The following is a 23,071-nucleotide window of genomic DNA, read 5'->3' on the forward strand; positions in this document are numbered from 1 at the left end:
CTGGCATTCTCTCCCACCCCCTCAGTTCTCAGAGGAGGGAGCAGGGTTCCCAGCCCAGGGGACAGGCCAGGGCTTGAACCTGTAACTCCCAGGCCCAGCCTGCGCTCTCCCGTGTGGTTCCTACGGGGCTGGCTGCCCTGAGTGCCCTTGCGGAGGCAGGCACCCCTCCCCACCCCCAGATGACTCAACCCCCTAGATGACTCCTCCTCACCCAGGCTGGGTGCCCTTGCGGAGGCAGGCACCCCTCCCCCACCCCAGATGACTCCTCCTCACCCAGCCTGGGTGAGGAGGAGAAGGGTCAGTGGGCTCGGAGGCAGGGGGCCTAGTCCCAGCCAAGCGTGCTAGTGATTCACTGTGTGCCCCGGAGCTGGGGCCAAGCCCTCTGAGCCACAGATGTCAATAGCCGGGGCTGGCCTCAGCCACATCTCCCCCTTGAAGAGCTGAATCTTGAATTCTCCTGGATGAAGATAGCAGTCAGGTCTAGAGATGGCACAAGGGCTGCAGAAGGAGTTTGGGGGAACAGAGGGAGTGCTGTGGGGCGGAGGATGACAAGCCCGCAGAGATTCAGAGAGACAGCCTGGAGTCTGGAAAGTGGAGGGACAAAGAACTGACACCCCCCCTCCCCCCAGCGCCTTAGCCCCTGGCTGAGCCATTGGTTGTGCTTGGCTGTGCCTCAGTTTCCCCATCTGTAAATGGAAACCCTGTAGCTGGAATAAGGAGGAGACTGGAAAAGCAAAGTTGTTATTCTATTCCGGTGGGGTGAGGAAGGAAGGAGAGCAGAACTTTGGGTGGATGTCTGGGGAATGCTAGGCTCGCAGGGGAAGCAGATGTCTGGGAAGGCAGCTGGGGGGCTGACAGGGACTAGATGCACTGAGCTGGCCAAGAGGTTGTCGCAATCCTGCCAGGGTCATGTCTGTGCGTCTCTTTCACAACGGTCCCCCCCACCACCCCCAGGCTGACACGTGGTTGTGGGGGCACAAGGCCAGCCAACCTCAAGTCTGAGGCCAGGGCCGCCCTCCCTACAGCTGCCAGGGATCACTGGCGGTCAAAGGCAGCCAGAAGAAGAGGGGAACCATTGGACTCCAGCCCTGAGGGACGGATGTGGTGGGAGGAGAGACGGGGGGAGGGGGGACCGCCTAGTGCCAGGAAGGGCCCAAAGGGGTAAGGACAAATGGAGTGTTTACCAGGGGGCCCGGAAGCTTCCAGAGTGGGAAAGCAGAGGGCAAAGAGGGGCCTGGTGGAATGGATGGAGGCGCACACACTGGGATCTTTGCAGCTGAGCTTTTGCAGTTCAGACAGGCTGAAAGGACCTCTTCCCCAAAGAGAGATCGGGCTGTGGAATAAAGACCCCAGAGCACAACCATGGAGGCCTGGGATGCTCCCAGATGCAGGGAGGTGGGGGGGCTTGAGGGCTGGTCTGAAAGTGAGACTGGAGGTGGCAAGGGACTGGGAATGTGGGGGCAGATGGGGTGACCCTAGAGTCTTGGAGGAAGAGTTGCTTGCTTGTGCTGAAGAGGCTTGCTAAGAAGGGAAGAGGGGGTGGAAGAGGAGGCCTGAGGAGTTGCAGTGAATTGAGTTACAGAGTGACTAAGTGACTGAGAGACACCCCCCCGCCCCCACTCCCCAGGCCGGGAGAAGGGTGTTCAGCAGGAGAGACCCCCTAGAGAAGATGGCCACGGCGAGAGACTAAAGGCAGTGCCCCCATGTGGGGAAGGGACTATGGCACGCTGAGATCCACCAAGTCAGGGAGATTTGGAGGTGCAGGTGTTGAACAGCAAGAGGCTTTAGGCCTAAGGGATGTGCGTAGGCCCACCTGACCCACGCACCAGCCAGGCGGGGAAGAGGAAAAGGTGGGTGGGTACAGGGCGAAGGCCATCTGCCTGAGGCTTAAGGGGAGGGATTAATTTGCCCCGCCCCCTCCCCAGCCCGATAAAGGCCTGGGCCGGGCCAGGACCTCCCACCGTGCTGTCCCGCGACTGATCCAGGTTGGTGCTCAATGCCGGGGAGGGATGCCCCTCCAAGAGCACTAGAAAGGGGGTTTGGAAGGAACTCCGGGTAGGAAGGAGGGGTGTCACTGATCACTCCCACCCCTGCTTCTGCTTCCAGAGTGCCCCTCCGGCCCCCAGCCATGAGGCTCTTCCTGTCGCTCCCAGTTTTGGTGGTGGTTCTGGCGATGGTTTTGGAAGGTAAAAATGGGCTAGGAGAATCTGGGAGTTTGAGACTCGGAAGCTTGAAGCTGGCCACGGGTCTGGGGTCCGAGCTTGGAGGACCCTTGAGAGCTCTGGGGCCCCTTCTGTGCCCTGGTTTTCCTATCTCTCACCGATCACCCCACCCCCAATCCCGCAAGGTGGGTGAGGGCTCTCTAAGGGGGCGGTCCCGCGGGTGGCTAATCTGCCGTGGGAAGCCCTAGCAACCGATGATGTATTGACTCGCCCCTCCAGGATTGGCTGTCCTGCTTTTGCAGCCTGGAAAGGGGAGGGGTGAAGCAGTGCTGAGAGTAAGCTAATTCCCAGCAGCTTGAGCTCCATCTGGTCGCTTTAGTACCCTCTCCCCGCACCCCGCCTCCGAGTCTAACACCGTGACCTCCAAGAATCACTTTCAAGGATCTCCTTTCCCACCCCTGGAATCTCATCCTAAGGGTTCCCAATACTGAAATTTTTGTACCGCTGCCCATCTTCTGGGCAGGCCCAGCCCCCACCCAGGCGGCCCCAGAAATCTCCAGCACTTTGGGGCGCATCCCGGAAAAACTGAAGGAGTTTGGTAACACCCTGGAGGACAAGGCCCGGGCAGCCGTTGAAAGCATCAAGCAGAGCGACATTCCTGCGAAGACCCGGTTAGGAACCTTCCCAGGGCTTGGGAGGGCTGGGGTACATCACTAACAGATTGGGGAAACTGAGGCCTGGAGAGGCGGACAGCTTCCCTGTGGTCACAGCTGGATCACAGGGTGCTTAGATGTGGGGGACAGGTTCCTGACTGCCATCTAGGCCACGCTGTAGAAATGGTCCTGCGTGGTGGTGAAAGACCAAGCTTGGGAGTCAGTCAGGCCTGGGTCCACAGGCCAGTGAAGACTCACTACTCTTTGTGTGATCTCGGGGGTAGATCTGGACCAGCCTTTTTCCTCGCCTGTAAAAGGGGTAGTTCTGAGGAGAAGCAAACTAGGGGATTTGCATAGTGCCTGGCACATTGTAAATGCTCGATATGCTCTTTAACCAACATCAATTCCATTTGGCCACTTAGAAAATCATTCATTCATGAACAAATATTTATTGGGCATCGGCTACGTGTCCGGGCTGTTCCAATGTGGGGAATAATAGTGATGAAGATAAAGTCCCAGCCCGCAGGGAGCAGAATGTAAACCAGTGAATGTCCGGGAGATTAGCCCAGACAGGGCTAAGCACTAAGAAGACAACAAACAGGGTGGGTGTAAACAACCAGTGTGGGGCTTGAACTCACGACCCCAAGATCAAGAGTCGTGTACTCTACCGACTGAGCTAGCCAGGCACCCCTTTTCATATCTCCATTTAAAGTGTTACTGCTTCGGGGCGCCTGGGTGGCTCAGGAGGTTAAGCTTCAGACTCTTGATCTCCCCTCAGGTCTTGATCTCGGGGTTGTGAGTTCGAGACCCCATGAGGCCTGGTTGTCTTGCTAAAAAAAAAAAATTTGAGATCTGAGTGATTAGGAAAATCCAACCAGGCCTAGAAACATGGAAGAATGTTCCCTGTGGAGGGTGAGTGCGAAAGCCCTGAGCCAGGAAGATATGTACATAATCCAGGCCAGAGGGACAGCCTAGGCAAAGACAAGGAGGCTGAAGAGTGCCCTTGGATAAGTAGGAGACAGCTAGGCCAGAGCAGGCTTACTAGCTAGAGATAGCAAGCCTTCAAAGTTGGGCCCGGCTGGAGCATTCTGACTTCAAAGAGCTCTGGTCCCTCTGGGAAACCCAGCCCAGGGCTCCTCCCAATCCCATAGATACCGGAGCCATGCTGTTTCCTGGGGGGAAGGGAAAGGGGAAGATGAGGGAGGCAGGTAGAGGGTAGGACCTGGGCCCCCTGAGGGGAGACAAACACAGTGACTCCCCCATCTCTCCCTGCAGGAACTGGTTTTCTGAGACTTTCAACAAAGTGAAGGAGCAGCTCAAAACTGCCTTCTCCTGAACACCAGAAGAGCTGCCCCACTCCTCTGGGCTGTGCACCCTGGAAGGAGCTCCGAAATTTCCCATGCCCTGGCTCCTGTACCAAGGACTTCATGATGCCATATCCACTCCCACCCTCCAATAAAAATCCTGTAGAGAATTCTTAGTGCTTCTTTGCTGTGAGGTAGGGGCTCAGGGTGGGGCAGGGTGGGTTGGGGAGAGAGGAGTCAAATGTATTGAGCATTGTCTACTTGACCTGTGCCGAGGGCTTTAAACTTCATGGTCTCAAAAAAATCCTCACAAGGGCGCCTGGGTGGCTCAGTTGGTTAAGCGACTGCCTTCAGCTCAGGTCATGATCCTGGAGTCCCGGGATCGAGTCCCGCATCGGGCTCCCTGCTCGGCGGGAGTCTGCTTCTCCCTCTGACCCTCCCCCCTCTCATGCTCTATCTCATTCTCTCTCTCAAATAAATAAATAAAATCTTAAAAAAAAAAATCCTCACAAGAACCTTGGGAGCGGGGCCCTGTTAATTCTGTGAAGGCATTGAAGCCCAGAGAGGTGAAGTCACTCGTCAGGAAGGGGAGAGCTGGACTGGACCCCCAGCCTGAGGCTACTGTTCTGCTATATTCTTCCCTGGCCAGGCTGCCCAAGATGAGGGACCTGGTTGGTTCATCACCACATACACAGCAGCTGTTTATTATACTTAAATGGATAATAAAGAAGGATGTGGAAGGGAGCAAGGGTAGGACCTGGGCTGGAGCCCTCCACGAGATCTATCTACACAATCCTCCACCCTCCAAGGAAGCTTTGATGTCCCCTCCTCCAGGAAGCCCTCCCTCGCCCCCAGGCTGGGTCATCACTGCCTAGTGATGGGTCTGTCTCTCCTACTGGACTGTGAGCCCCAGGAGGACAGGGCCGGGGCTGTCATCCCCACTGTCCCGAGGCACAGTCCGGCACAGGACTGGGCGCGGTGCAGGAGCTCAGTACTACTTGGTGGAATGATTATTCTCAATCAGAAAAAACACCTTAACATTACACTTTTTTTTTAAGATTTTATTTATTTATTTGAGAGAGAGAGAATGAGAGAGAGAGAACACATGAGAGGGGATAGGGTCAGAGGACGAAGCAGACTCCCTGCCGAGCAGGGAGCCCGATGCGGGACTCGATCCAGGGACTCCAGGATCATGACCTGAGCCGAAGGCAGTCGCTTAACCAACTGAGCCATCCAGGCGCCCCAACATTACACTTTTTTAAACAAAGATTTTATTTATTTATTTGAGAGAGAGAGCACAGAGGGAGAATGAGAGGGAGAAACAGACTTCCCGCTGAACGGAGAGCCCAATGTGGGGCCTCGACCGCAGGACCCAGAGATCATGACCCGAGCCGAAGACAGATGGTCAACCGACTGAGCCACCCAGATGCCCCTAAACATTACATTTTCACAAAACTCCTCTGAGGTAGGTGCTGTCACTGCCCCTATTTGGCAGAGGAAGAAACGGAGGCACAGAAGTCTCAAGTCACTTATGTGATGTCACACAGCCCAAAATGGGTAGAGCTGGGATTTGAATGTACGCTGGGGGGTTGGGGGGGGCTTGTTCCAGGGGCCACATCCTTACTCCACTTTCCTTGTTCCTGAGTCACCAGCCATACATTCAGCTGCAACTACACACACACACACACACACACACACACCCCTACCTGGCCCTGGGCCTCACCTGCATCATCCCCAGCATATTAAAATGCCCCCACATCCCTCATCAGAGAAAATTCATACAAGCAGTCACACTGCAGTTGGCTAGTTGGCAAAAGGGTATGTTCTGTGCCGATTTAGTCAGTTACTCATATTTACTTGGCCATATTTCCAGCATTTTGGAGCGAGTTTAGTTTTCAAGCATTTTCCTGACTCCCCTGGACAGCTCTCAGGTTGGAGAGGGCAGGGACAGAGAAGACGGATGGCAAGCAGTTCATGGGGTGCGCCCTCCACTTTTGAAGAGAGGCTTACGGGGCGCCTGGGTGGCGTCTGCCTTCGGCTCAGGTCGTGATCCCAGGGTCCTGGGATCGAGTCCCGCATCGGGCTCCTGGCTCAGCGGGGAGCCTGCTTCTCCCTCTCCCTCTTCCTCCCCCCCCCCGCTCATGCTCTCTCTCTCTCTCTGTATCTCTGTGTCTCAAATGAATAAATAAAATCTTTAAAAATAAATAAATAAAAATAAAAACCCCAGCCTCGGGTGCCTGGGTGGCTCAGTCGGTTAAGCGTCTGCCTTCGGCTCAGGTTGTGATCCCAGGGTCCTGAGATCGAGCCCCGCATTGGGCTCCCTGCTCGGTGGAGAGTCTGCTTCTCCCTCTGCCTGCCGCTCCCCATGCTTGTGCTCTCTCTCCCTCTGACAAATAGATAAATAAAATCTTTCAAAAAGAAAGAAAAAGAAACAGGAGAAGACGCACAGGGTGGTGCCATTGATGTAAACTTAGAACACACGCATGGGGAAGAACCTTGTGGGTTTGAGCTCTTTCTTTCTTTCTTTTTTTTTTTTTTTTTTAAGATTTTATTTATTTATTTATTTGAGAGAGAGAGAGAGAGAGAAACAGCATGAGAGGGGATAGGGTCAGAGGGAGAAGCAGGCTCCCTGCTGAGCCGGGAGCCCGATGTGGGACTCGATCCCAGGACTCTGGGATCATGACCTGAGCCGAAGGCAGTCGCTTAACCAACTGAGCCACCCAGGCGCCCTGAGCTCTTTCTTTCTGAGGACAACTCCAAGCTCATCTGAGGGGTGCTCAAGGAAATGAGGGTGGAGAACAATGGTGGGAAATAAATAAATATGTCTCTGTACTCAGTGCCCCGTCCCCCGCAAATCAGCCCTCTAAGCTCCTTATGCTTCCTTCCCAATCGGCAGCCAGAGGGATCCTGTTAGAACACAAGTCACATCACACACACCCTTCCTCAGCTCGGAACTCTCCCTCCAGCCTCAGAGGAAAACCCGAAGATGGTATCAGAGTCCACCAGCTCCGCACTACCTGGCCCAGTCACCCCTGTGGCCTCTCCCCCTCCCTCACGTGCAACTCCTCAGGCTCCTACCCCAGGGCCTTTGCATTTGCTATCCCCCTGCCTGGAATGCTCTCCCACCAGATGTCCAGATAGCCACCTGGCTCTCTTGTCACCTCCTTGGGGTCTCTGTTGCGCTCCCCCCACATGGCTCTCCCATCACTCTCCCATCTTCATATCTGCCTTTTTTCCCAGTAGGTGCTACCCTCTAATATATTGTATGTCTATTTGCTTACTTGTTTACTGTCTGTGTCTCCCGCTGCTGAGATGTCAAGTTCATGGAGACTGTCTTGTCTCCTGCAGGGCCGCCAAGTGCCCAGAACAGTGCCCGGCACACAGTGAGAGCTCAGGCGATACTTCTGGAGTGTGAGTGAACATTTCCATGGGCCAGCTTACATGCAGACCCATGACTCCCGTTCATTACCCACTTGTGAACTCATTCATTCTCATTTTAAGATTTTCTTTTTATACTTTATATTTAGAGCCAATGCGTTTGTTCTCCTCAGGTTTACAACATACCTTCAGGACCTCAGAGAGCAAATAGCCCTGATCACACCAAGAACAAAAACACGCGGAGAGCCCCATACGTGCATGTAGAAACATTCACACTCAGAGAACCAAGGTGGCACATTCGGACAGCCCCACCCATGGCACACACTCCACACAGCAGGCAGGGCAGGGATGGGGGACTCCCCGTGGGCACCTGGCTCAGCGTAGCTGGTCAGGGAGGGCTCCCTGGAGGAGGGGACACAGCACCCGAAACCCAAAAGACGATTCAGAAGTCGTCAAAAAGAACTGGGGAAGAGCGTGACAAGCAACACAATTTTTGTGCCCATGAATGTTCATTCACAAACTTGATGTGAATGAAAAACTGGATATAACAACGAATGAATGGAGCCCCTTTGGAAAAAACCAGTTTAGCACTTCCTCCAAGAGTTCAACAGAGCGACCATGTGATCCAGCAACTCCATTACTAGGGTGTTTACCCAAAAGAACTGCTCACAGGTTCACATAAAAATGTGCACGCAGGGGCACCTGGGTGGCTTAGTCAGTTAGGCATCTGCCTTGGGCTCCGGTCATGATCTCAGGGTCCTGGGATGGAGTCCCATAACAGGCTCCCTGCTCAGCAGGAAGCCTGCTTCTCCCTCTCCCTCTGCTGCTACCCCTGCTTGTGCTTGCTCACTCTCTCTTTGAAATAAATAAATCTTTATTTATTTATTTATTTATTTATTTATTTATTTATTTATTTTAAGATTTTATTTATTCATTTGAGACACAGAGATAGAGAGAGAGAGCATGAGGAGGGGGAGAGGCAGAGGGAGAGGGAGAAGCAGGCTCCCTGCTGAGCCAGGAGCCTGATGTGGGGCTTGATCCCAGGACCCTGGGATCATGACCTGAGCCAAAGGCAGATGCTTAACCATCTGGGCCACTCAGGTGCCCCTTTTTTTTATTTTTTTAAAGATTTTATTTATTTATTTGACAGAGAGAGACACAGCAAGAGAGGAAACACGAGCAGGGAAAGTGAGAGAGGGAGAGGGAGAAGCAGGCTTCCCGCGGAGCAGGGAGCCTGATGCAGGGCTCAATCCCAGGACCCCAGGATCATGACCTGAGCCGAAGGCAGACACGCAAGGACTGAGCCACCCAGGCGCCCCTAAAATCTTTTTTTTAAAAAATGTGTACATGTTCGTGGCAGTATTGTTCATGACAGCCAAAAAGTGGAAACCATCCAAATGCCCAACAACTGATGAACATCACACAGTGTATGTATATGTGAATATTATTCTGCCATAAAAAGAAGGAAACACGGACATACCCCACAGCATGAACGAACCACCAAAACCACGATGCTCAGCAAAGAAGCCAGCCGCAAGAGGCCATGCGGGGTACGATTCCAGTTACATGACGTCCAAAAGAGGGAAATCCATAGAAACAGAAAGGCGATCAGTGGTGGCCCTGCTGGGCTGGGGGGAGAAGACAGAGAGTGATCCTGATGGGCTAACGGGTATGGGGATTTCTTTACAGGGTGATAGAAATGTTCTGGAATTAGACAGTGGTGATGGTTGCACAACTTTGCAAATATGTTATATATAAAAAAAAACATTGGATTGCACACTTTAAAAGGGTGATTTTTATGTCATGTGAATATCTCCATTTTTTTGTTTTGTTTTAAGTAGGCTCCACGCTGGGCGGGTTTGAACTCACAACACTGAGATCAAGAGTCAGATGAGCTTAACTGACTAAGCCACCCAGGCGCCCCAATATCTCTGTGTCTTAACAATGAAGGAAAGCAGAACTCTCAAGACAGAAAGCAGAAAGAAGAGATAAAGGAGGGGACATTTCAACCTTTCTTGGGCCCCAGACATTCCTGCCATAACCCAGGGACGCAGAGGAGGGAGGTGAGGGCCCAGGAGTGCCAGAAGGGAGGTGGGTTCTGGGATTCAGGAGTGAGGGGATGGGGTCTGGACTGGGGGAGAGTGATTTTGGTGTCTGGTGGTCTCTCCAACACAGAGCTGCGGGCTCAGAGATGCTCTCTGCCCCCAGACACACACACTGGGGTCTCAGAGCCCACCCCTCCCACCCCCACTCCACTCTTGTGACCTCTCTCTCTGCCCCAACACCCCACTCCCCGTTGTTATTCAGCTGACTCTGAGGTCCACCCTGAACGACCTTCAGCCTGTTCCTGTCCCCAGGATGGGCAAACATTGCAAGCAGCAAACAGCAAACAGCCCACACTGACCTTGGAGCCAGGGGCAGGGGTCAGAGACCTCCCCCAGGCCCACCCCTGCTCCAACCTCCCTCTTGGCCTCTAAGACCCAGGGGTTGTCCTGGCTTGGCTAGGTGTGAGGGAGCCAGGTTCAAATTCACCACTTGGTGGCTGAGGAGCCATTGGCCCCCAAGCCTCCATGTTCTCATCTGTAAAATGGGAATGATGAAGATGTCCACACCATAGCGCTGTTGTGTTAATTCAGTGAGTTAAGGCGCCAAACCACCACCTGCCGTGGTGCCTAGTGCAGAGTGTGTGCTCAGAAAACACAAGTTTGGGGCGCCTGGGTGGCTCAGTCGGTTAAGTGTCTGCCTTTGGTTTGGGTCATGATCTCAAGGTCCTGGGATCGAGCCCCACGTTGGGCTCCATGCTCAGCGGGGAGTCTGCTTCTCCCTCTCCCTCCCCCCTGCTCATTTTCTCTCTCTCTCTCTCACTTGCTCTCTCAAATAAATAAATAAAATCTTAAAAAACAAAAAGAAAGAAAGAAAACACAAGCTTAATAAACAGCCTCTGACCTTGACTGAGCACCCCTGCAGTGTATCTGGTGCTGCTTATAGCAATTTACGTGAACAGTCTCCCCTACTCTCCAGGGCAGCTGACGAAACAGGCCCAGAGAGGTTAAGCACCTTGTACCAGGTCACACAGCAGGGCAGATGGCGGAGCCAGGCTCTGAACCCCACCCACCTCGTGGCTGCCCACGATGCACGGTGGGCTTTTCTTTTTCTTTTCTCTCATGGTCAAATACAGAACATAAAACGTACGACATCAACTGTTTTAGGGGTACGCTTCAATGACATTAGGTACATTCCCAATGTTGTGCCCCCATCACCACCATCCATTTCTGGAACTTTCTCACCTTTCCAAACAGAAGCTCTTGGAGGTTTCATTTTTTTTTCCCCCGGAGGTTTCATTTTGCATATTATTGTTACCCAGGAGCTGCGGGGCACATTTGTTGTTCACCTACTGTGTCCCAGAGCCCACGCTGGGGCCCCTGGAGGGAGAAGCATTCTGCTGGAAGTTGCTGGGTCAGCACGAAACTGCCCAGTAGCTGCCCCTTATCCGGGGAGGGGAGGGGCATTCCATGACCCTCAGGGGATGCCTGAAACCAGAAATAGTGCCAAACCCTGGATCTACTGGGGTTTTTTCCTATCCCCACACACCTATGATAAAGTTTAACATAAATTAGACACAGTAAGAGATGAACAACAATGATGAATAATGAGCTAGAACAGTTATAATAATACACTGTAACTAAAGTTAGGGGAGTGTCTCTCTCCCAAAGTGCCTTGTTGAACTATACTCACCCTTCTTCATGTGATGATGTGAGATGATAAAATGCCCACATGAGGGGAAGGACACAGGTACTGTGACGTGGTATTTGGTGACTGTTGGCATATTGTCAGATTATCTGCTTCCAAACCTTAATTGACCTCTGGTAACTGAAACTGTGGATAAGGGGGGACTACGGTGGGGGGTGCCTGGGGGGCTCAGACGTTAAGCATCTGCCTTCGGCTCAGGTCATGGTCCCAGGGTCCTGGGATCCAGCCCCGCATCGGGCTCCCTGCTCGGCGGGAAGCCTGCTTCTCCCTCTCCCTCTCCCCCTGCTTGTGTTCCCTCTCTCGCTGTGTCTCTCTCTGTCAAATAAATTAATAAAATCTTAAAAAAAAAAAAAATACCAGGATCCCGGTCAGATTTGAATTTCAGATGGTTAACAAATAATTTTTAGGATACTTCCCAAATATTGCGTGGGGCTTACTTATACTAAAAGAAAAACTTATTATTTATCTGAATTCAAATGGGCATCCTATATTTTATCTGCCAACCCCGAACCGAGGAATCCAGTCTGTGGTCCCCTGGCCAAGCCATGTGCCCTGATGTCCAGGGAGAAAAGGCTCATTTTCTTTCCACCTGGTGTTGGGCCTGAGCCTGATATTGACAACTTCCTACTACGTGCACCTGGAACTTTCTCTCACGGGGCCTCACCCAGTCTTCCCATGGCCTCTGGGAGGCAGACGCTTATGAGCCATGTGCATTTTACAGGTGAAAACATTGAGGCCCAGGGAAGGAGTTGGAATTGCCCGGGGCCCCTGATGAGAGTATGTATGGCCTGTAGCCCAGAGCCTAAGGAATCTTAGAAAGAAAATAATCATAAACAGCCATGATCTGTGAGCCCCACCATCACCAGCGTCCTTGTTAAGACATTCCCTTGTATCATTTCATTCAGTGAAAGTCCTGCCTCAAGTATGGGTTGTGGGCCCGTTTTTCAGAGGAGGGAACTGAGGTCAGAGAGCGGGGCCAGCAGGTGAGGTGCAGCCAGGATTTGAACACCGCTCACTGTAGGAGGCCGGAGAGCCTTCTGTCTTCCCCTGTCAGGCCAGAGTGCTGGGAGGGTAGGAAGGAGGGAGGCCAGCAGGGGCGGGCAAGGCCTCTGCTTGTCACCGTCACCTGGGCCCCTCTCTCTGAAGTCCCTGCCAAGGGGCGTGGGGAGGCAGCCAGGGGAGGGCTCTGCTCTCTGCTTTGCACAGCGCCCCCCTCCCCCAGCCAGGAGAGCTGAGCGCGGAGGATCGAGGATAGGAGAACAAGAGCCCCCAGAAATGTTGCCTCCTGGACTCAGTCCCCAGGCCCTGCCTTCCCTCTGCTTCTGCATTCTGGTCCTGGCCTGTGTTGTGGGTGAGGAGGAGTGGATGGGCGGGTGCGGGGACCCTGCAGGCATGTAGGGGGTGAGCGTGACCATCCGTATGGTGTGCAGGTTGGCAGACATTGGGGTACGGAGCTTGTGTGTTTCATCGTGTGCAGATGGGTGTGCGTTTCTGGGAGAACGTGCCGGTGGTGGCCCCATGTGAGGCGCGTACCTGGGGCTGATGCAAATGACAGTGGTCGTGGATGTGCGTTGCTGTGTGTGTTTGCGCAAGAGTAGGACGTCATGGTAAACGTGTGTCCGTGAACAAACATATATAGGTTTGTGCACGCGGTTTTTGTTTTGTTTTGTTTTAAGATTTTTTAAATTTATTTATTTGAGAGAGAGAGAGAGAGCACAAGAGGGGGGAGCGGGAGAGGGAGAAGCAGACTCCCCGCCAAGCAGGGAGCCCGATGTGGGACTCGATCCCGGGACTCCAGGATCATGACCTGAGCCGAAGGCAGTCGCTTAACCAACTGAGCCACCCAGGCGCCCTTGTGCACGCGTTTTTATGTAAAAGATACGAGTGTGTGGACGCTGTGAGAGTGTCTGCATGTGTTGGCACGTGAACCTGTCTGCGTTCCGCACGTGCATTTAAAACTTTAACACCCCGATGTGCAAGGTGCCCTCCCAAGTGCCTCATGCGTGGTAACTCTGAGTTCTCCCAGGATCCCCAAGGTAGGGCCTCTCATTGTCCCATTCTACAGAAGGGGAAACTGCGTATAGAAGAGGTTCGGTCATTGGCTAAGGCACTCCGCAGGCCGTATGGGTGCCCCTGTATGTGCACAAACATGTGTGTCCGTGTGAAGGCTGGGGTCTGTAGGTGACGCTTTGCCTACTGGGCACAAGAGTGATGGACAGGCAGGTGTGTACGAAGAGATCAAGTGCGATCTGATCCGAGGCAGGACCCCTGGCCCCCCGGAGGGGAGGGAATGAACGGCACAGCTCTGCCAACCTCCATCCCTGGGGGACGGGGGAGTCTTCCTGTGCTTTCCCTTGGCTGCTTGCAGAGGTTGTTCAGACAGGGTGGGGGTCATGGGACACCCGAGAGGGCAGCAAGATCAGGTTTAAAGGAGGCATCAGGAGGGGGATAGGGGTCAAAGAGGTGGGGTTACACACTGAGGGGGAACACAACAGGCAGACGGAGGGGTGACAGGAGGGGCCGTGGGCACAGAGGGTGACAAGAAATCGACTGATGGCTAAAAGGGGGACAAGGGGTCAAAGGGACATACAAGGTGAAGGGCAGCAGAGATGGACGTCAAGGGGCTCCCCTTGGGCCACCAGGAGGGACAGTGATGGTGAGCACGGAGGTGAAGGAAGGATTCTCGGGTCCCAGCCGGCCCATGTGGCCCTCCGGTCCCACCTAGCGTGCCAGCAAGCAGTGCCCACAGAATCCCCGAGCCCTCAACCAGAGCTAGCGAGTGGTTTTTGGAGCCTGGTGCCCGACAACATGAAGGCTCTGGTGACCAGGACCAGAGATAAGTGGCAGTGGTTCTGGTGAGTATGTGCAGCTGTGCTTGGGGGGTGGACTCCCAGGTCTGAAGGAGCAGGGGCTGGGGGTCTGGACCCCTGGGTCTGAGGGAGGAGGGGCTGGGAGTCCGACCCCGCGGGTTAGAGGGAGAACCTGGGTCAGAGGGAGGAGGGGTGGGGCCGGAACTCTTGGGTTCTGAGTGGGGTAAGGCTGTGACCTCTGGGTCTGGGCAAAGCCGAGGGTAAGAGTTGAGAGCAGGCACTCCTGGGTCTGAAGGAAGAGGGATGAATGGGGCAGCGGAAGTCTTGGGGCTAGCTGGGGTCTCGACTGTTATAGTCCCTCTTCTGCAGGGGACCGGAGGCCGTCCAGGGCTTTGTGCAGACCTACTACGATGACCACCTGAAGGACCTGAGTCTCCGCACCCAGGCCTGGCTCAAAAGCTCCAAAGATAGCCTTCTGAACCGGGCTCACAACCTGTGCCCCCGGCTTCTCTGGGGGACGGGGACCAGAATTAAAGTTTCTGCAGCTTCCACAATAAAGAAATGCTTCTCTGTGTCCCTGTCCCCATCCCTTCCCACTGTGGCCACCCCCAGCAGTTCATGAGTAGAGGAAGTGACACCTGGCCAGGGAGGGACAGTTGGGGGGGGGGCCCTGAGGCGAAGGAGTCAGGAGGAGGGCCCCCTTCCCCCAGCCCTGAGATGCACCACTGTGGGATTGTGGAGGGAAGGAGACACCAGACAGCTGAGTTTGGGATGGAGGAGGAAGGCTGGCGTGCAGATGGAGTCAGCAGGCCCCCACAGCGACCCCTCATTTAGAGCTTTGTGTTTGCTTCCCACGTGAGGGGCGCCCCAGACCGCTTTCCTTGTGGATGCCCAGAACCCCCAACCTCTTCACAGCCCCCACCCAGCCTGGCTCTCTCAGGAGCGAGTTTTCAGAGTAGGGGCTCCCTGTGGCTTGACCCTGGGGACAGTCACTGCCCTCTCTGCCCTGCACCACCCCCTCAGCGGCCCTGTTGGCTTGGACTTTGGCCTAGGGGACAAGGTGGGGGTGGTAACTGTGGACGGGGAGGTGGACCTCAAGAGCTATAAAGCCTTTCTCTGCCCGCGTGGAGCCAGTGAGGAGAGCCTGCCAGAGTCGGGTAAGAGAGGGACCAAGATGGCAATGGGGAGGGGTCAGCGGGGAGGGGGCAAAGATAATATTAAGTCAGAAACCCGCAAGAGTCCTGACGTTAGATTCCTCTGCTGGAAGGGCGGAATTTAGAATCCTAGACTGTTTCCCTGATGCCCCTAGGGGTCGGATCTCAACCTCATCTCCAAACAGTAGGGCCTCTGAGCATGGTTGTCGCTGAGCTGAGCCCTTCTGTGACGGGGGTGGGGCTGGGGGTGAAGACAGAGGGAAGGCACGCAGAACAGGGCCCAGGGCATCAGAAATGTGCTCGCTGAGTCTGTGGGGGTGCATCCAGGTACCGACAGGGTGGCAGCGGAAACGTCACCCTCTGCCAAGCCTTTCCCAGGCCACGTGACATGCCCTCCCCCCTCCAGAGTACTTATCACCCCGGGACACGCAGTATTTTTTCCTCGTTTAATATCATTGAGTGTCTTTCTCTCTCACGTGGGCTGTGGAAGGGCAGGGCTGTCGCCTGTGGTCACAGCTGGGCCCAGGGACTGTGCTTGGCACACACGGTGAGGTGCTCAAGAAATGCTTCTTGAGGGAATGAATGGATGCTTAAAGGAAGGTGTGAAAATCAGGAGTAGAATCATAAAGTGTTAGACAATGAGGCCCAAGCCGATGCATTGGCAACTGGACTCAGCTGGGGGGGGAGAGGGCAGGGGAGAGGGGAAGCCCAGCCCCCTCCTCTTGCATTTGGCGGGGGTGGGGGAGAACCCCAGGACTAGATGTCACCTTGTCCCACAGCCTTCTCAGCGTTCCAGGTCTTCTGAAGCCATGGGCATCCGATACCTCCTGGTTCTGGTTCTTGTCCTCCTGGTATTGGGATGTGGTGAGTGTGTTCAGCAGGGGAAGAGGGGTCTGTGAGGGGGATGAGAGGAGCCTCAAGCATCTTTCCAGTCTAGCTCTTGCCTGGCCCTCCCCCATCCCCCTCCTTCCCTGCCTCATTGTCCCCTGCGGCAGGCTCCTCGGCTCTCCTAATGCACTCTCCCCCTGCAGAGGTCCAGGGGGCCCACATGCCCCAGCAAGATGAAGCCACCAGCCCCTCCCTGTTCACCCAGATGCAGGAATCATTCTATGGCTACTGGGGGATAGCCAAGTCAGCCGCCCAGGGACTGTACGAGAAGACATACTTGACCACCGTGGATGAGAAAATCAGGTATCATCGACCTGCCCCCACTAGGAACCAGGAGTCCCAGCCCCCAGCCCTGTCCGAACCCTGGATTCTGAGATCCCAGCCCTGTCCTCCCTAGGGATCCAAGAGTTTGGGTTCCAGCCACCTTTTCCTGCAGGACACATGATTCTGGGCCCCCAGCCTGTTTCTCCCTTAGACTCAGGGTACTCCCAGCCTCCTCCTGCTCTGAACGTCTGTCCTTTCTCCCCAGGGAAATATACAACAAAAGCACAGCAGCTGTGAGCACTTACGCAGGGATTTTCACTGACCAGTTACTTTCTATGCTGAAGGGAGACCAGTAACAGCTGGGCCCCGACCAGGGGGGATGGGAGAGTCCAGACCCCACGACCCCTTGGCTCCTCTGACCTACCCCCTACTTTTCAGCAGCTACCAGCATCCTGCTCCCAATGCTAGTCTGTTCTTCTTATAAATAAATTAATTTAAAAAGCCATTTATTTTCTTCCATGTGGTTGCTTTTCTAAGACCTCAGGGGCCAAGATGGTGGGACTGATTCAGTCCATCCAATGGTTATTGAGTGCCCATTGGATGTATATAGCCCTAACTTGGTCAGTGGGAATAAAGAGGTGAATAATAACAAGGAATAACTGTAACAACAAAATTAGAGACTGTCCTTCACCAAGGTCTGGCTTTCTCATATGTAAAATGACAAACCACGAACACAGCTAACTTCGAGCGGCCTCTGGCACTATCTAGGCCCTGGACGGATCCTTTAAATGTACATCACAGTGAGGTGTCCCATGATCCTGTGTCAGAGGGGAGACTGGTGCCCAGAGGTCACTACTGAGCACAGGAAGTCAGAGCCCAGGTTGGCTGGAACCCAAGAGGATCGATCTACAAAAGCTGTGCTCTGTGACAATTCCTATATGCTTGTCCAACCTGTATTTATTGAGACCCTGCTAGGCCCAGGGGACACTGCAGGGAAAAGACAGAGAGTCCTGCTTTCTGTGGCCCTTTAAAAAAAAGCTATTGATTGGGCCCAGGCCCAATTCCACGCAGTTTTAGTGATTACGGCTGTGTGGTGTGTTCTGTTAGCTGCTCTCTCCTTATTAGCAACAGTAGTAACATCTTCTGAGCTCCCATTCAGGATCAGGAGCTCTGTTCCATCTTGAGGCCACAAACAGAGCGGCTGGGAGGTAGGGAGGGGGAAGGCAGAGGATGAGCTAGATGACCAAGGGAGAAGATGACTTCAGATAGCGATTTGTGCAATGAAGAAAAGAAGAAGTGAAGAGATCAAGGCCTGGGCGTAGCCCCCTTGGATAGGGGAAGTCCCCCTAGAAAACCTGGCTGGGCTGGTCCTAGGGGATGCATCACAGTGTAGTGTGGTTGGGGCTGTTGTTGCTGGATTGTGGGGGGAGGGGGGGATTCACTTGGTCCGTTAGTGGTTGGGAAATGGTATCTGGGCAGCGGGGAATTGCAGGCAAAAAGCACAGGGTGTGCAAGTAAGAGCAGAGGAGGTGCAATCAGAGAGGACAGTGCTGGGGCCCCTAGGTAGAGGGCTGGGGGCCTGCACTTCTGGGTCCTGAGGGAGTAGAGGGTGGTCCGAGGCCCCCAAGTGCCTGGGGGGGGGGGGGCTGTTGGCCTCTGAGGATCCAGGGCCTGTTTCTCCTAATCTGCTTGGCATTAATCTCCAGCCAGCCTCTCAGCACTCTTGGGGCAGCTTTCCCAGGTCTTGAGGATGGGCAGCTGGGAGTCTAGTAGAAAACAGGGGCCTTGGGGAGGGGCTGTGGGAAATGCCCCCAAGTCCCCAGGGCCTGGGAAGAGCTGAGGCTGCCAAACCCAGAGGGTGATGGGGAGGGGGGACCCTAGAGGAACAATCCCTGCTCTGTCCACTTGTTTCCCACGGACTCAAGCCAAACCAAACCACTGCCCAGGCCAGTTCTGCTTCCAACCAATCCTGGTGCCCTTCCCAGATTCCTCCTTCCTTTCTCAGGCCTCCACCCCAGTCCCACTCCCCCTAGGACCCCGGAGTCCAGGCCCCTAGATGCCTCTTCCCCCAGAATTCAGGAGTCTGGGACCCCAGACTTCTTCTCCCTCAGACTCGGAGTCTGGACCTCCCAAGGCTTTTTCCTCAGGACCCAAAAGCGTAGGGCTCCCATCCTTTTCTCCCTTAGAACCCGCAATCGCATCTTCTGGTTGGTGTTGGGCGCCCCCTAGTGGAGGGCAGAGTGGCTGTGGGCTGTGATTCACTTAGCAATTAGTAGAAATGGAAGAATTTGGTCACTCAGCAGACATGGGAGAGGGCTTCGCAGTGCTGCTAAAGTCACAGTCTAGCTGAGAGACCTTCATGCTCCAACAGATCAGGATTCTGATGAGAGAGGAGGGCAGACCGGAGCATTTTGTATCTAGAGTTGAAAGCAGAGATGGGGTTACAGTGACGCTGGAGATTACGTTTCTAAAGCCCCTCACTTGCCTGGGTTTTCTGTGGTCCTCTACTTAAGCTTGTGTATGTAATTTTGTGCTTTAAAAAAAGGCCCACAAATCTCAATCTGCCTCTTGTCTGGTGGACTTCAATCAGTATGTTCATTTCATCTGTAAACTTAAAAACTGGGCCTACAAAATTTTTTTTTAATTTCTATTTATTTATTTGAGAGCACAACAAGCCGGGGGGGGGGGGGAAGGGCAGAGGGGCTGGGATCCCAAAAAGGGGTTTGATCCCAAGACCCTGGGATCATGACCTGAGCCGAAAGTAGACACTAAACCAACTGGGCATACAATTTCACTGACTCGTTCTTGCTACTTTTTTTTTTTTTTTTTTTAAGATTTTATTTATTTGACAGAGAGAGAGACAGCGAGAGAGGGAACACAAGCAGGGGGAGCGGGAGAGGGAAAAGCAGGCTTCCCGCTGAGCAGGGAGCCCGATGCGGGGCTCGATCCCAGGACCCCCGGACCATGACCTGAGCCGAAGGCAGACGCTCAATGACTGAGCCACCCAGGCACCCCCGTTCTTGCTACTCTTACTATCTGTGAGTGGACTAGGAAAGACATTCTCTAAGGTAACTTCTTGCCTTTGTGTTGGTCCTCAGAGGTAGGTCATCAACCTTCCACATTCAGAGTTTCATCTTTTAACTTAGCAATCATCCCCTGGGGCAGTGCTGGAGGGAGAGCAAGGAGCGTGACAGCCCTCGGCTTTCCCCACGGCAGAGAGCAAGACATGCCACACCCGTCCCTGACAGTGATGACATAAAGTGGGCAGGGATGGGTTGCAGAGCCCAGGGAACGGGGAAGACTGGGAGGCGGTGCTCGCACAGCCTGGGGGCCAGGGAAGGTTTCCTGGAGGAGGTGATATTACTAGACCAAGAGGAAAGTGGAGGGAGTAGATAGTAAAATGAGAAATAAATAATTGGAGAATCCCAATGCAAAGCCTGCTCTCCCTTTCAGGTAATCTGTAAGGTCCGTAATAACAGTGCAAGATATTGATCACTTGCTAAGAGTGAGGTGGGGTTGGGTGGGTAGGTGCTTTACATTCGTGACCCCACTAGGTCTTTCCAAAACCCTGGCGGTGCATAAGCGGGAGGGAAATGCTTCGTTTATGGAAAGAGGAAGAAACTGAGACCCAAAGAGATACGTCACTTGTCCGGGATCATTTAGAAGATCAGTAGCACAACCAGAGTTTAAATCCAGGTCACACCTCCACTCAATTCATAGATAAAGCTTAAGAGCCGCTGATAGACTTTTTTCTGATCCTCCATACCACCCTCCCCAGGCCAGGGTTCTCGCAACACGTGCCCAGGCTTGGGACAGTACAGAGAGACGTAGCCAGGAAAAAGTATGAAGTTCTTAGAGCCCTGGAAGCCGAGTCCAGAGTAGCGAAATCTTCTAGGAAGCAAAGATCACCCCGGAGCGCGCGTGCGGTCTAAACTAGGTGGCCCGAAGGCTTGGGGAGGGGCTGGCGGCTGTGCGAACCCTGAAATAGTCATTCTGAACGCACGGGAAAACGCTATCTAACCTAAGGGGACTTAGAAGAAAGGCTTGCTTTAGGAAAAGGGGTCCGAAGGTGACGGCATCAGCCGAAGGCCCGCCCCCTGAGTCTGGGTACGGTGGCCACGGAGGTTCATGGATCACGGAGAGGAGCGCTTCGAGCAGAACGTTTTGAGGCGTTACGGTAGCCGGGAAAGCTCAAGAAACACGAAAACGGAAAGGCCTCGGAGAATCGCCGAGGCGGGCAGCATGGTCTACAAGGCTCACATAAATGGAAGAGGGGGGTTTACTCGAGAAAGCAAAGGGAATGCAGCCTGTGGTAAGCTCCTACGCTGGCCGAGAAAGGCCGGAAGTTCAAAGCCGGGAGAACGTCTACTAGGTGAAAGACAGGCGGCTGAGAGGAGGCGGAGTACGGTGGCCCGGCTGGTTCGTTCTTAGCCGGAAGCGGCTCTCTAGAGAGGCGTGGCTTAAGCGCTCCTGCCGGATACGGTGGCTGGCGGATCGGGCGAAGTGTGAAATCTCGCGCGATCGCGCTGGCACCGTCGGGGACGGGGCGGGGCTGGCGGCGGGGGCGGGGACCCGGAGCAGGAAGATGGCGGCGGCGCAGGAGGCGGACGGGGCCGGCAGCGCCGTGGTTGCGGCCGGGGGAGGCGGCTCCGGTCAGGTACGGAGGCCGAGAGGGGCCTGAGGGGTTCTTCCCCACCCGGGGGGCCTCCCACGGGGCGTGTCCTGCCCCTTTTCGCGGAATCCCGTGCATTGGGGGCTCCTTGCCCAGAGGGACCTTGAGTACCGGGCCCAGGCGGGGCCGGGCAGCCCTGGAGGCCGGACAGTGCGGGGAGCGGGGCCCTGTTGCACGCCGGGCCCCCTGCACGCTCGCGCTGGGCGGCCATCAGGCTCTTTGCTCGAGCCGGGAGACAGTAGCACGGAGGGGCGCAGACTTACACCCAAGCGCTCTGGTTCTCGACTCTGCGATTCCAGGCTCCAAGACCTTTCCTAAAGTGGACCGGCGTTTAGGGTCTCCCTTGCAGTACCTGGGATGTGGGCAGTGATTGATTAATTGGGAGTTTTCTAGCTCTGCGGAAGTCGGGGAATCATCGTGGGTAAGGGCACGGGCTGTGGAGGCCGACAGACCCACTTTACAAACGGGAATCCCAGAAAGAATGAGACTAAGGCGCTTGCAGAAGGTCACCCAGGTTGGGTTTGGGATCCATTCCATGTAGAAGTGACCAGACATTGCTGACCCAGGGTGGTCAGGACTGGGATGGGTGTGCTTTCAGCATAAACTAATCCCACCGGGGAGTTAGTCCAGGTGCTGATCACTTCTGATCCATTGCTGCCTCAACTAAACCAAAGCTGCAGAACATACTAGTTCAGGCATCCATCCTTCAGGCATTTAGGGAATGGATGGAGTGACAGCAAGGTGCTGTCGACCCACCCACTGGGATGTCACTGACGTGGGAGGCAGCACAGGGAAGAGGAGTGCAGGTTGAGAGGGAAGAATGAAGCTGACTTTCTGTGTGACCTTGGACAAGTTCCTTGCCTTCTTTGGGCCTTCATTTCTCCAGTGGTAAGTAGAGGGGTTGCACAGGATGGCCAGCCATGCGATGGGTCACAAAGATGGTTCCAGCCATGTCCCTGCCGTCAGTGGAGTGGGAGGGAAGTGACTTTTTTTTTTTGACATGTAGAGAATTACAATCCTGAATGACTAGGATGGTGACAAAAGTCTGTGCCAGGGACTGAGGGAGCCCAGAGGAGGGGCAAATAATATCACCTGGGGAGGACGCCAGGATGAGATTTGTGTGATAAGAGCCCAACATGCTTGGTTCAGCATCTGTAAGCAGGGTCTGGCCTGGGGGCGGCCTCAGGAAATATTTGTTGAGTTAGCTCTAGAATGAAGACTCAGTCCCTTGTCATGGGGGGGGGGGGGCTCCCCCCGGTCTTGCTGGAGGGAGGTCTTTCCCCTGCCTCTGAGTTTCTGTTGATTACTGGGGGTGGGGGGGGTGGATCAGAGAGACTAGGGTTCAGGTCACCCCAAATGCCAGGCTTCCAGGGATCCCCTGATTTTCTCTTGTCCCACCTCTGCTTAAAACCTTTCAAGACTTACTCCTTTGCCTTCAGGGTAAAGTACAAATTCTTTAGTAGATCAAGGCCTTGCATGATCTGAATTTTCTTCAGACTAGACTAGGATTTCTCAGCCTCAGCATTATTGACGTTTTGAAAGGTTGGTTAATTCTTTCTCGTGGGGGGCTGTCCCACGCATTGTAGGATGTTTAGCAGCATCCCTGGCCTCTCTACTCCCTAGATGTCAGTAGCACACATACCCCTTTCCAGTTGTGCAGTCAAAAATGTCTCAAACATTGCTAAATGTCCTCTAGGAAGCCTTCTCTGACCCTCTCAGACTGGGTCAGGGCTCCCACGGCCCCTGGGCTCTCCTGTCCCAGCCCTGTCTGCTCTGGGTTATATCATCTGCCTGTCTCTTCCGCTGGACTGAGAGCCCTTGGAGGGCAGAAGCTGTCAACACTGTGTCCCCTGCACTGCCCAGCTTGGGACCAGGCACAGAGCAGGTGCCCAGTGTTTGTGGAATCAACAGATGTTGAGGCAGAGCCTGGGCTGGGATGGAATTCCTATGGGGGATCAGGCAGTCAGTGAGGATGTGCTGGAAAGCCTGTCTTCACGCTCCCAGCCCAACTTCATGGTTTCAGCTGCTTGTGGGTC

At 54.3% G+C, this 23,071-nt stretch overlaps 4 protein-coding genes across 6 annotated transcripts in view; all 4 read left to right on the forward strand.

Moving 5' to 3' along the window:
* The first annotated feature begins 1,141 nt into the window (after nt 1-1,141).
* On the forward strand, nt 1,142-4,295 carry APOC1 (apolipoprotein C1). Of its 2 annotated transcripts, none has more exons than XM_034986727.1 (4): nt 1,142-1,161; nt 2,107-2,186; nt 2,686-2,833; nt 4,091-4,295. In XM_034986727.1, the coding sequence occupies exons 2-4, from the start codon at nt 2,129-2,131 to the stop codon at nt 4,149-4,151; spliced, it is 267 nt and encodes an 88-aa protein (XP_034842618.1). In that variant the 5' UTR covers nt 1,142-1,161; nt 2,107-2,128; the 3' UTR covers nt 4,152-4,295. The 2 variants fall into 2 exon arrangements, with proteins under 2 accessions (XP_034842618.1, XP_034842617.1); XM_034986726.1 differs by lacking the exon at nt 1,142-1,161 and adding an exon at nt 1,937-1,985.
* Nucleotides 4,296-12,307: 8,012 nt separating this feature from the next.
* Nucleotides 12,308-14,679, forward strand: APOC4 (apolipoprotein C4). Its single transcript, XM_034986484.1, has 3 exons — nt 12,308-12,598; nt 13,973-14,102; nt 14,427-14,679. Exons 1-3 carry the CDS (start codon nt 12,523-12,525, stop codon nt 14,677-14,679), a joined length of 459 nt encoding a protein of 152 aa, XP_034842375.1. The 5' UTR covers nt 12,308-12,522.
* A 1,341-nt stretch (nt 14,680-16,020) lies between these two features.
* Nucleotides 16,021-16,719, forward strand: APOC2 (apolipoprotein C2). Its single transcript, XM_034986728.1, has 3 exons — nt 16,021-16,075; nt 16,243-16,402; nt 16,629-16,719. The coding sequence occupies exons 1-3, from the start codon at nt 16,021-16,023 to the stop codon at nt 16,717-16,719; spliced, it is 306 nt and encodes a 101-aa protein (XP_034842619.1).
* Nucleotides 16,720-20,648: 3,929 nt separating this feature from the next.
* CLPTM1 (CLPTM1 regulator of GABA type A receptor forward trafficking) overlaps nt 20,649-23,071 on the forward strand; it is a 29,217-nt gene continuing 26,794 nt past the window's right edge. The window contains exon 1 of one of the 2 annotated variants that reach the window (XM_034986730.1): nt 20,649-20,675. In XM_034986730.1, coding sequence (XP_034842621.1) covers nt 20,664-20,675 — 12 coding nt within the window. In that variant the 5' untranslated portion in view covers nt 20,649-20,663. Of the gene's footprint in view, nt 20,676-20,929; nt 21,021-23,071 lie in introns of those variants that run through there. The other variant, XM_034986729.1, reaches the window with a different exon arrangement.

The sequence above is a fragment of the Mirounga leonina genome, unplaced genomic scaffold (genome assembly GCF_011800145.1).
Source record: "Mirounga leonina isolate KUSES-001 unplaced genomic scaffold, KU_Mleo_1.0 Mir_376, whole genome shotgun sequence".
In the NCBI taxonomy this organism is placed as follows: domain Eukaryota; kingdom Metazoa; phylum Chordata; class Mammalia; order Carnivora; family Phocidae; genus Mirounga; species Mirounga leonina.

What these genes read in the sequence shown, in the direction of transcription:
- APOC1 (XM_034986727.1), top strand. Translation starts at nt 2,129, where the DNA reads ATGAGGCTCTTCCTGTCGCTCCCAGTTTTGGTGGTGGTTCTGGCGATG. An exon ending in TCTGGCGATGGTTTTGGAAG is followed by an intron (nt 2,187 to 2,685) that starts GTAAAAATGGGC and finishes TCTTCTGGGCAG; the next exon opens with GCCCAGCCCCCACCCAGGCG. An exon ending in GACATTCCTGCGAAGACCCG is followed by an intron (nt 2,834 to 4,090) that starts GTTAGGAACCTT and finishes CTCTCCCTGCAG; the next exon opens with GAACTGGTTTTCTGAGACTT.
- APOC4 (XM_034986484.1), top strand. Translation starts at nt 12,523, where the DNA reads ATGTTGCCTCCTGGACTCAGTCCCCAGGCCCTGCCTTCCCTCTGCTTC. An exon ending in GGTCCTGGCCTGTGTTGTGG is followed by an intron (nt 12,599 to 13,972) that starts GTGAGGAGGAGT and finishes GGTCCCACCTAG; the next exon opens with CGTGCCAGCAAGCAGTGCCC. An exon ending in GATAAGTGGCAGTGGTTCTG is followed by an intron (nt 14,103 to 14,426) that starts GTGAGTATGTGC and finishes CCTCTTCTGCAG; the next exon opens with GGGACCGGAGGCCGTCCAGG.
- APOC2 (XM_034986728.1), top strand. Translation starts at nt 16,021, where the DNA reads ATGGGCATCCGATACCTCCTGGTTCTGGTTCTTGTCCTCCTGGTATTG. An exon ending in CCTCCTGGTATTGGGATGTG is followed by an intron (nt 16,076 to 16,242) that starts GTGAGTGTGTTC and finishes CTCCCCCTGCAG; the next exon opens with AGGTCCAGGGGGCCCACATG. An exon ending in ACCGTGGATGAGAAAATCAG is followed by an intron (nt 16,403 to 16,628) that starts GTATCATCGACC and finishes CTTTCTCCCCAG; the next exon opens with GGAAATATACAACAAAAGCA.